At 37.2% G+C, this 12131-nt stretch overlaps 1 protein-coding gene across 4 annotated transcripts in view; it reads left to right on the plus strand.

The window, feature by feature from the left end:
* Window positions 1-12131, plus strand: part of RGS7 (regulator of G-protein signaling 7) — a 264344-nt gene that overhangs the window by 197861 nt on the left and 54352 nt on the right. For all 4 annotated transcript variants that reach the window (XM_009329150.1, XM_009329151.1, XM_009329152.1 and 1 more), the window contains 3 exons: window positions 2039-2103; window positions 3975-4051; window positions 4195-4276. In XM_009329150.1, the coding sequence (XP_009327425.1) occupies window positions 2039-2103; window positions 3975-4051; window positions 4195-4276 (224 nt within the window). The remainder of the gene's footprint in view (window positions 1-2038; window positions 2104-3974; window positions 4052-4194; window positions 4277-12131) is intronic.

The following is a 12131-nucleotide window of genomic DNA, read 5'->3' on the forward strand; positions in this document are numbered from 1 at the left end:
TTCAGCATGCATGCCAATACATTAGTGTAAGTGTATACTAATATTAAAATTCATGGAAACTGAGGCTATAGAAACTGTTTGTCTGCTATACTTGGTGTGTGACATGGATTTGTATCTGTATTTGTAGATTTTGTAGACAGAAATTGCTTTGGAACCAGAGGAGATATAGAATCATAGAATAGTTTGGGTTGGAAGGGACCTCCAAAGGTCGTCTAGTCCAACCCCCCTGCCGTGGGCAGGCACATCTTCAGCTAGAGCAGGTTGCTCAGAGCCCCGTCCAACCTGACCTTGAATGTTTCCAGGGATGGGGCATCTACCACCTCTCTGGGCAACCTGTGCCAGTGTTTCACCACCCCCAGCGTAAAATATTTCTTCCTTCTATCTAGTCTAAATCTACCCCCCTTGAGTTTAAAGCCATTCCTCCTTGTCCTGTTGCAACAGGCCCCGCTAAGAAGTTTGCAGCTGTCTTTTTTATAAGCCCCCTTTAAGTACTGATAGGCTGCAATAAGATATGGGAGTGCAGGGAATAGAGAAAGAGACCATGGCTTCTTATGGGAGTGGAAAGTGAAAAAGTATGGAAGAAAATAGACCAGATAACACACAGAAAATGAGGCAGGGTGGGGGGATGGGGGAGACAAAAACTGCATTAAAATGTAACTTCATTTTACATCAAGTAACACCTGTAACTGCAGCTGGAGTTACTACAAGTGCTTGTCATCAGTTCCTCTGAAATAGCACCCACTTGAGTGGGTTTGCATACATTTGCAGGTGACTTGTCAGAAATAAATGTTTCCATGGAGTTGTAAAATATAACTGGTTTGACTACCTTAAAAATAAAAGCTATATATAAGAAGAGCGCTTCCTTCTTCCCAGTGATTTCAAGAGTTAGGTTCCTATGTTATTCCTCTTTGCTCCTGTAGTGGACAAGCTGGCAGTCAGGAAGCAGGAACATTCCTAACCACAACCAGTACATATGGGCTCTTTGTGCTGATCGTAGAGACCACGGATAAGTTAAAGGTTTTCTTACCTACACTGATCGAAAGATTCCTCATCTCACACATGAGAAGGTGCTCTGAAGTAATGAAGTGGGTAAATATTGCGCAATAAGGAATTGTGCTGCACTCATTGTCTTACTGGTGGGGGAAGCTGTACAATATTCAGTGTTGATGTGAAGTATTTGTTGCTAAAGTCAGTCTTTTGGAAATGTACTTCATTCAAGGGTAATGGGGTGCATAAAGAATTCAGGATCAAGCAACGTGATGCAAACCACCGTACTGTTTATGTAGTCTTAAGTTTCATTTTCATCCCTGCGTCCTTTCAGTATTTAGCTGTCAGTACGCCATTTTATTAGTTAAGATTCTGCTCTGTCTGAATGAGGTGGAGGCAGAACAGCTCTGCTGAAGGATTTTGGATCTAGAAAATAAATGAAAATTTTTTTCTCATTATATCTAATACATGATACACTTTTTTCATTTTTTGGTCTCACATTATTTTGTTTTAAATATTGGTTATAGCAGACTAATCTGTATGAGACTTGAATTTTATCTGGAATTAATTTTTAGCTAAAATCTTCTTAGGCTGACATTCTGTGATTTCTAAATATAAAGTAAAAATAACTAAAAGCATGTGTACATGTTCTTAAAAACCTATTTGACTAATATAGCAGCAGCTCCTGATAAAACTCTTGTGCATTATGAGTTATACACACACAGTTTAAAAAATGCTTTTGCCATTTTTTTCTTTAATGTGCTAGTTCCCTGGCCATTAAACAACCTCACCTCAAGTATCTCATGCATTTTGTATATGATGACTGTTGCATAAAGCAGATTTTATAATTATTTAATGAATCTCTGTATTTGACCCATCATTTTAGTTACCATACTGGTAGCATTGATCCCATATTTAAAGCTTTTTAGAATAGAGGGAGAAATCAAAACAAAAAAAAGCTAGCAGTAAAATAGAGATGAATCCTCTAGATTTCTGGTCTGCTGTGTTTGTGAGATAGTAGCAAATTCTGTGTTATTTTGTTCTGTTCCAGCCGTTTACCTCTGCAAGCGGACAATGCAAAACAAAGCAAGGCTGGAGCTAGCAGACTATGAAGCTGTAAGTACCTGGGGAAAAGTAAATATCTCTGCTGGCCCCAATGAGCATGTGAAATAATGTTAAGCATGAGAACTATAGGCATTCTGTGTGAAAATTTATTAGTTTTCCACTTTTGCCAGCGTGTGGGTCTGACAGTGCTCAGTAGTCATAAATGCTGCTTGAGAGACTGTTATGAAGGCTAGTTGGGCAAAAGTTGAGATTTTGGTCCATCTCTAATCTTACTCTGGTCAGATCACCATGCCAGGATCAGAAATAACTGTTCACAAATCCCAGATATACCACGAGTATTTGAAAGCAATTGTACTCTATACCATGATAAGGTTTGAATGAAGGATCTCTGGCAACGTTTTCAAAAGCACTTGGTAGCTGTAGAAATAGAAATCTCATTCTTTAAAATGATGCTGGCACTTGAGCCCTTGTCCCATCTCTTAGATGAGAGGCAAAGAGAGTCAGACTAGAGGCACTTCCCACTCCCTGAAAAGTTGTGTTGTGCCCCAGACAAGGTGAGATAATTGGGGCCAGGAAGAGACGGAAAAAAGAGGGAGTTTGATTAGCCGATGAGGATGGCACTTGCTAAGGAAAGAGATGTCTTGAATTCCATCCCTGTCCCCCCAAAAGTTCCTGAATTTTTCATGTAAATGTCAACATAAAATTCATGAACAGCCCTGGCTCTGCGCTGAAAGCTGTCCAGCTGTGCTACTGTGACATGATAGCAGGATAGTCAGCCAGGCCTCTCACCATGCCAAATATTCCAGCCGCAGCACCATGCTGACACACTTTATTGCTTCTCCTGGCACAAGCTTGCTTTTCAATGTACTGCCCTGTGGGGTATGCATAATTTTATTCTTACATGCCTTAGAAAATTCACCTCCAGTATACAATCCATGAGAGCCAGTAATGGTATTGACAAGATCTCTAGAAAGTCTCCTCTTCACTCTCTGCAGTCTTTATTTTCAGTAAGTATGTCATAGAGATACATTTTCCACGCATAGAAATACAGTTAAAGCAACACTTTTTGTTAGGAATTTTACAGACAATTTTTCACTTAGTCTCAGTAAAAGCAGTGCACGAAGGTAACTGGGGTCTTTTTGAAGGAAGGTAAGAACCTCAGCCTTCTCCATGTTAACGGACTGCATACTGCTGCCATTTAAGCTGGAGGGAGATCGGAAAAGCTCTGTTACAGACAGTGAAGCTGTTCCAGCATCACTGGAGGAAAAAATTTTACTTTTACAAGTCTTCTTCCTGTCATTACTAGTAGGCTGTAGGATATATACATTTCCTGTAGAGTAGTGAAGAACTATAGTCTGCATCTTTTTTTAAATTAGGATATATGTGGAGCTCTTGGAAGATTCCTACACTACCAAAATATTGATAGCTTCTTATTGTTGTATTTTAAATAAATTGATAGGCAGCCAACATTGTTCAATGCAAACTATTTGTATAGATGACTGATGAGAATTGTCATGTGGATCATCCAGTATGGAAAGTACTGCTGTTATCTTTCAGTATTAGGGACTTTCAAAACAAGAATGTTTCTTTGTATTATTACAAAATTACTCATCCAGCACCCAGTATATAAAAATGCTTCAGAAATCCCATGTTCTGCTGAAGGTTGCATCCACCCTTGTCATCAGAGTTTCAAAACTAAAATAGTCAGGGCATTCAAAAGTAGATAGATCTAGTATTCCATCCCGTTTGGTGTCAGGCAAAGACTTCATAGCAGGTAAGGTACATTTACACTGGCACAGATATCATGACTTGTATTACATCTTGGGCGGGGGAGGTGAGGAGAGGAGGAAAAGATAAGCTAAAAGCTATTAAATAGTAAATAACTTACAACCTAACTCACTAAAATTGTGGTGTATTTTCAGGAGAGTTTGGCCAGGCTACAGCGAGCATTTGCTCGGAAATGGGAGTTTATTTTTATGCAAGCTGAAGCACAAGCAAAGTAAGTTCCTTTGAAGACAAGGAGTTTTGGTTTTGCATGCTTTTTGAAGGGAGAAGGGGAGGGAAAAGTGATTGGACACTTCATAGATTTAAAATTACTGTCATTTAACACCATTTCTTTTAAATATCCTATAACATTGACAGAGTGGACAAGAAGAGAGACAAGATAGAGAGGAAGATTCTTGACAGCCAGGAGCGAGCATTCTGGGATGTGCACCGGCCGGTGGTGAGTGCCAGTGGGGCCGCTCGGCCTGTGAGCAGGGCCACTGATAAATGTCAGCCTCTGTGGAGCATTGGGGTAGCCAATGGGGAACAAGTAAAAGGGCTGTAGGGATGGGGTTTGGGGCCTGCCTCCTTTTTTTGCAGGATCTATACTTTATATCATTCTACTATTGAAGACTGCAGATGTATGAACACTCAGTTTGGGGTTTTCAGTGAATAAATCTGTTGTGTCTGATTTCTTGAATCAGAAGATACCTGTCTTTGACTATTACTATCTCAAAGGTTTCCCAAGGTATAAGCCACACACCCAAAATTATCAGCATAGCTAGAAATACTTTTAAAATAATCTTTTTTTTTAATCTGCTTTTTTGCTCGCTAAGCCTTTCAACTTCACTCTGGTCATATTTCCAAGCTATTTTTAATGTACATAAAGGTTAGATATTGTTGGCTTTGAGCTGTGGGAGTCATACACTGTCTAAACAAGGTTTGTCTGAGTTGCTTGTCAAGGTCCATCTGAAACAAAATTAATGAAAAAGGGTCTTACATAATCAACTAGCTTTGAGAGCTAAAACTTTGAGAAAGAATGTCAAATGTCACAAGACTTCCAATTAAACTGTGAGAACTCAACAATCACACTTTTTTGCTTTACTGCAGAATTGTATCTGTTTCCCTTGCCTGGAGTTAAGCTAGAGTTTGGTATCATTACCAATGAAACCGAATATGGACTATATCTTCCACTGTGACACTGGGAAAAGATACTTAACTAAAACTAATTCTTTTGGGGAAGTAAAGTTAGATTGGTGATACCTGTAGAAGAGGTGAATACAATGAAAAAGTTTCAAATAAAAAACTATAAACTTGGACAGGGTCAGCTTGCATTTATGACTGTGGAATTGAAAGAGCCGTAGAAGAAATGGATTTTGAGGTAGGATTTAGAACGTCAGGTAGAGAAAATAATTTGAAGTGAAAGATTCAAACCACAGGCATTAGATACAAGAAGACTGCGACATTATTGTCTAGTCACAGACATAAAATAAGGAAGGAGGACAGAAAACAATCTGCCATCTGATGTTGGTGGGAGCTACAAATAGAATAGACACAGAAAGTTTCTATGGACCTGAGAACTTTGAAGGTGCAGACAGCTTTTATATTAGCTGCAGAAATGGATCTAAGGGTTTTGAATCTGGGAATGAGATGCTATTTCCAGCTTTGGAAGAGAAGATTAATTGTTGAAGTTTCAAGTTAAGATATAAGCAAACAATAAGGAGAGAATTAAAGGGACCAAGACAAGAGGAAATTGAATCTGATTAAGAGATTTGGCTGAACTGTGGATAAATCTGCCTGGTCCAGCAGATGTTTTTAATCTGGCAGTAGACATACCTAGGAAATATCAGAGGATCAGAGGCAAAGGACTGGCTTACAGTCAGCAATGTAGGCTCCTGACTTTAGGAGATATGAATAGAATGGGGAGGTTGATACTTTGGCTAACCAGCTCCTCTCACTAGTTCGTGAAATACTTGTTTTGAAAAAGTTGTTATGAATTTACTGTCACAGTAAAAGCCAGAAGCTTCTATTAAAAAGAATAAAAAATAAAAGAGGGACAGACTGAAAAGAGGAGGGTGATGCTAGAGTTAAATACAATTTCTAATGGCTTTTCAAGCCCCCCCAAAAGCCCATCAAAAACTCACAGAAATGTTGCTGCAACTCTGGAGAGCTAATTTTGGAAAATTAACTAATGATTGGATAAGAATCTGGGGTTAATGATTATTTTTATTTACAGGTTTTCATCTTTTGATAAAAATTCAGAAGCTAGGGGCAGTGACAATATTGTTCAAAATCCACCCCAATTTATTTTTTTTTTACTGAAAATGAATTTTGAGGACTAAATATTTCATTATTTGCTTTTTTTGTTTAGGTGAGTAAATAAATATTTTCCAGGATTTTTCTGCAGGTGCCCTGGTCCCTAGTTGCTTTATTTCTTACCTACCTGGCTACAGTGCAGGTACAAAACCTTTACATATGGAATATAATCTATGAATATTAAATCTGCATTTTATTTCGAAAAGAGATACTTTAAGGTGATGAAAGGGATAGAAGAGGGAAGCAACCATCAGTCAAAAGGACAGTGCAGCAGTGCACTACAGGAATAGGAGACATGAAAAAGAACAGCTGTAAGACAGTGTAACCAGGAGAGTGTAGCTGCAGAAAAAGAGCATGATTATCAGAAATGTCACTGTGACTGATAAGTTTAAAATAAAGGAAATGAACCAAGGTTTGATGTGTAAAGAGCATCTGCCTCAAAAAGCACCTTTTTTTCATAGGTCTCAAGTCAAAGTCAATCCTGCAGGTGGTTACAGGGGCCCTAGAAGATTTATGCCATAGTCTGAGAGACATACAAATGCTTGAATGTCATCGTGGCTGTTACTTTTGGTCAGCTGGCTGGCTAGTGCCCTCAACTTTTTCCTAGGTTTTCAGACTGAGGTGATGCTTGGAGATGAACCAGAGGAAGTGGATTTGGAAAGGAGTTTTTTTCAAATAGTCACCTGTTCTTCGATTTTCTTTTGAGAGGCCGTCAAGAGAACAACTTTGATATCTCGCTGATCTCTTTCCATTCCGATATTTATTTAACTGCAGTTTCACTATGTATTTAATTTTTTATTTTGCTGTGTATTTTAGTGTAACGTGGAGTGTGATCTCAGTCATTTCCGTACATTCCAGTTCTTTGTGTAGAAAGATCTTAGCTTGCAGCTAGAAAAAGCATGACTGAGCTTCAACTGTAGGTACAGCAGCCTGCAGAGACATTCCTGAACAGCTTTTAATCTTGCTAGTTCGGATACTAATCGCAGTAAAACCATGGAAATGTGTGTCAGGGAGAGCTGTATAAACTCCCTTGAGATCCTGAGCAGCAAACCTAGGATAAAGTCCATGCCATTATTTCTAAGGTATAGCCAGTACCTAACACAGGTCTGAGATTAATATTATTCACATATAGTGACGCATTTCTTTTTTTGATGGCAGAGTAAACATATCTTAAAAGCCTTCCTTTTCTTTCCACCTGCCTAGAAAGCATATCATTTTCATAATTTTGAAACTTCTATCAATAACAGACTACAGAACTGAGCGAAAATTGTTTAAGAGGATTAGGGTGTTAGTCAAAAAGCAGTAACAAATCAAATTAAATAGGGGAAGTCAGTTCCTTCCAGGCAAAAGAAACTAAGAAGCTGCTCTTGTTTGAAAAGAAATGTCATGCTCCTAATTAAAGTATTTATAAAAGAACTCATAGCTTTCCTGAATTATTATCTCTGTTTAAAACCCATCATCTTACACGTGTTAAAAAGGGACAAACAGGTACTAAAGCAGTAAATGCCCTGAAACATTCTCAAACCGGTATAAATACAGTAGGAGCAGAGTAGCTGCAGCTTGCTGTAAAATTAACTCTTAGGTAGTGAGCAAGGACAGCTGATGTCTTGCTGCTACAAACGATTCACTTTTCTTCCTGAGTTACACATTAATGTAACTTATAAAAAAGGCCTGTTGGGTACTTGTTGAGATTCAGAAGATAATGGGGGAAGTATCCTTTTCTCCTGAAAGTCATCTGTGTGATTCTTCGCTATAATAAGTTGAAAAAAACTTTTTATTTTCTCCAAAAACAAAACCAATATTTGGTGATTTAATACAGTAAGACAAATTATCCAGGGTGGGTATGTCTGGTAAGGACAGCCGCAACATTTAGGGCAAGTGTGGGTTTAAGATAGTTCACTGATGATGTAAAATTCAGAAATATGTATGATTTCTGGATTTGGGGGTTTCATGCCATTGTTTCCTAGTAGCAAACTAGGAAAAAAGTAATCTTTAAATTTTTTTACACCTTGTCACACATCCCACACCTCTTGCTTCTCTATTTAGTTTTTTTAATGAGATTCTATCTCCATTAATCTCATTTTATTTGTTTATATTTTAAAATTGTATTTTATGTGGTCTGAACATGACCCTCAGCATCTGAGCCAGTAGGTAATATTACTGGATGTCTAGGGTCATGCAGCAGATACTTGTGGTTTTTTGTTCTGTGTTTTCTTTTCTTTTCTTTTCTTTTTCATTGCTTTTGTTTTTAATGACTTTTCCATCCTGTCCTTCAAGATCAGCCTCAAAGACTCGGCAAAAGACTGAATTTAACTTGGCTAAGGTGGCGCAATCCTTCATTTCACACTTCGCGTGCTACAAATCCTAGACTTTTCTGGGCCAGTCGCTTGTTTAGCCAGAGAACACTTCTGTCTGCTTTATCATCATATTTTCAGAAGGTTCTTAAACATCTCCAGGAAACAAATGTGAATCATGCCATCCAGCTTCTCTAGTGATGTATCCGCACACAATTTTCATGTCTTCTTTTGCACCTGTTTCACCGCACATCCTTACAAGGGAGTTACCTCTCCAGCAGACAGGGAATGCAGCCAAAGCAGCAATTGGCAGTCTCAGATAATTGCACTTCTGGTAATGAAACAAAGCCTTGTACAACGTTTTATTTTCAGAAAATGGTTATACTGTTTATGATCCATACTCGCATTTGTTTGAGGCAGATATTTATAAACCTTATAGCTAGCCTGCTAAATTAAAACCTTTATGGAAGAATTTGTACTCATGTTATTTAGCATTGTTATTTAGCCTGATACTTGAATAAGGGTGGGACAGATGGGGAAAAAGAAGCCAGTTTTCTTGCAACGGTGCAACAAACTGAAAGCGCTCAAGTTAAAACTGAGGATTATGAAGCGGTCAGAAATTGTGAAATAGCTAACTGCTGAGATGGTGGAAGGATGGGAAGACACAGAAAAATGAGAATGATGTTATGGTTTTTAGTAAGACCCAGTTCTGGTAGCAACTAGGAAAATAAGCTGGAGTAGTAAGGATAAAGAATTTTTTGAATAAGTACAATGTTTATACATTGATTTTTGTTTCTGTGTGAATTAAATTTTCTGCTTTAATCCAAAGCATTCTGTCAAGGATCTTCTTGTAAGTCAAAAGGCAGATAATCAACTTCTAAATGTCACCTATATTTGCCATCAACATTTTCAGAGACGTGTGGTCAGACTTTCCTTTCTTTTCAAGTGAATAACCTAAATTCTTCTGTATGGAATCCATAAAACAACAGTTTCCTGCCTTCTGGGGTGAAAAAATTTGAGAAAGCAATAATGACTCTGAGTATTTAGCATCGGGGCAACAAACTAGATAAATTTAACAGGTTTCCTTGTGAAACAGTGTTGCAAATACTGGAATCTTCACGTACAAAAAAATCACATTAATACAGCCTTAATTAACATCAATACTACCGAAGCACCACTTGAATAAATACAATGGATCTAATTTCTGTACAATAATTTCTGGTTCTGAAAACCAGTCACTACAAACCTAAAATAGTCTATTGTAAATTAAGAGTAATTAGAAATTAAATTAACTTTCAAAAAGAATTAAGCATATAACTTAACTGCATATAAGATGCAGTAGTATGTTCTTTAGTACAGCTTCTAGTTTAGTTTCATATGATGTCTCAAAAATTAAATTTCAACATCCTTTTCATACGCATTTTGCATATTATGTGTTTCTCTGACACAGACCACTAAAAGAATTTTTTTTAAAAATAATATGATAAAATCCTGTTTTCTTAAGGTGAAAGCCCAACTTTGCACTAGATCTGTCCTTAAACAAGCAAGTATGTGAGAACATGAGAATCCCTGTCAAGATTCAAGATGCTCTCTCTCTTATGGATTAATTTTATGGTTTAATTTATTAGTATTCTATTTCTTGAAAATCTCCCTGTATCTCTTTTTCTGCTGTTCCAAGCAGGTCCTTGGTTTGCACAGCTACTGGAATTCCTTGTGTGTCTGGTACTACTCAGGGAAAAAAATCTGAACTCTAGTTTGAGAAGACAAATAGGTATAAACAGGAAACTGGTACAGCGTAGGTTTCTTTTTTTGGAAAGATGCTAAAAATCTTTGAAATTTTAAGTGATCCTAAGTTCCATGCTAAGTGAGACTTCCCATCTCTTAGTTTGAAACCCATCTGAGTTTTACCATGCTGCAAACATAATTAAAGCTTGATCAAACTAATTGATCAAATGTCCCTCCTTTGTCTGATGGTCTTTGAACCTCATTTGTTTTCTCCAAACAAGAGAAACAACTCGTAGTTACACTTTTTTCCATTAATTGCACTCCTTGCCATGTTTTGATTAAGTCCACTGCAGAACAACAGTGGAACTACTGCTATTTTGATAGTAGTCAGTGATCTTCAGATAAATCCTTGAATAAAGCATGTATTGATTTTACTAATTGGTCCAAATGGCAAGTTTTCTGTCCTTCACGTGGGACTGTCTATAGTGGGTTTAACTTATGCTTAAATGCTTATGCCTTTCTCTGCAGTTTATCAAGAATTCATTATTTCTGCATCAGTATATTTCTAGTGGATGACACAATCAGGTTTATTGCTCATTCATTTCAGTTTAATAAATAAGTCTGGAACCTTATATTATTTATCTCTGTTCTTTAATGAGTTAAAATGAAATTAGCTAACGAAGACATGTACTGAGCATTTAAATTTATTCTATGTTGCCTGCATAATTATCTACTAAAACCTTCAACAGAAGAGAACACTTAATCCTCACAAAGCTTTTATTAATTCTTACGAATTAAAACAATCCCTTCCTTTGAAGGAAGCAGTTCAATAAAATTTGACATTGAACATTCTGTGGCCTGAAATACCAGTTCGATGAATGAATAAGAAAAACTGAAAAGCTATATTTACTTAATTAAAAGCCAATAGGTTGTACATCATTATCAGCTGATATAGACAGGTTTTAGCAGTTAAGCTGTGCATGACTAATTTGTTTCTATAATACTACTTGACTGTAGATCACTATATTCAGGGATATTTGCAGCATTATTGTCAGATGTATCACGTTTTAAAAATAGATTCATATTAAGGAATATAACCAAATTTGAGGCTATTCTATGCAAGTCCAGTTCCAAGCTGTATTCACTTATTTCAGTGTCACACTGAATCCAGACATTGTAATTATTTACCCTATCTTGTGTTCCGTATAGTATTTAGTAGCATAACACATCTCTTTAAGATACATAATGAAAAGGCTGTAGAAATTGGGGAAAATATCTGATGCTTTAGTAGAAAAGGCAGGTTTTAATAATTTTTCCCTGCCAAATTTATGAGGCATCTGGGAATGAAATCTGAAACATGCTGCTACATAATTTATACTTGAGAACGATCTTGGGATTTGCTTCCTAATCATTAAACATGACTTATAGTTGTTAATTGGAAGCTATAGCTGTACTTCCCAGATGAGCTAATTTCTAACAGGAGAGAGAGTCCATAGGAAAAACCAGAAAAATTGTGAGCTAATTTTAGAGAACTTGGTCTGGAGTTCTAGGGAGGTGAAAACTTGATAGACGCTGTATACAAAGTCATCATCAAACTTACATACTTATTACAATTTATATATGAAGTTACCATGGCCATAATGGACTGTAATACAAATATTTGTCTTTCTGTGTTTGCTTCTTATTAGAACTATAATGCAAGTGGGACCTCCATAACAGCAGGTATCAAAAGTCCAGTCACAGTGCTTGTGTGTCAGTCACACACCTGAATCAAAAAAGCATGTTTCCAAAGGGATAGTTGTGCTAAAAGTAATCATAGAATCATAGAATCATTAAGGTTGGAAGAGACCTCCAAGATCATCGAGTCCAACTGTCAACCCAACACCACCATGCCCACTAAACCATGTCCCTAAGCGCCTCATCTACACGTCTTTTAAATACTTCCAGGGATGGTGACTCAACCACTTCCCTGGGCAGCCT

The sequence above is a fragment of the Pygoscelis adeliae genome, unplaced genomic scaffold (assembly GCF_000699105.1).
Source record: "Pygoscelis adeliae isolate BGI_AS28 unplaced genomic scaffold, ASM69910v1 Scaffold77, whole genome shotgun sequence".
In the NCBI taxonomy this organism is placed as follows: domain Eukaryota; kingdom Metazoa; phylum Chordata; class Aves; order Sphenisciformes; family Spheniscidae; genus Pygoscelis; species Pygoscelis adeliae.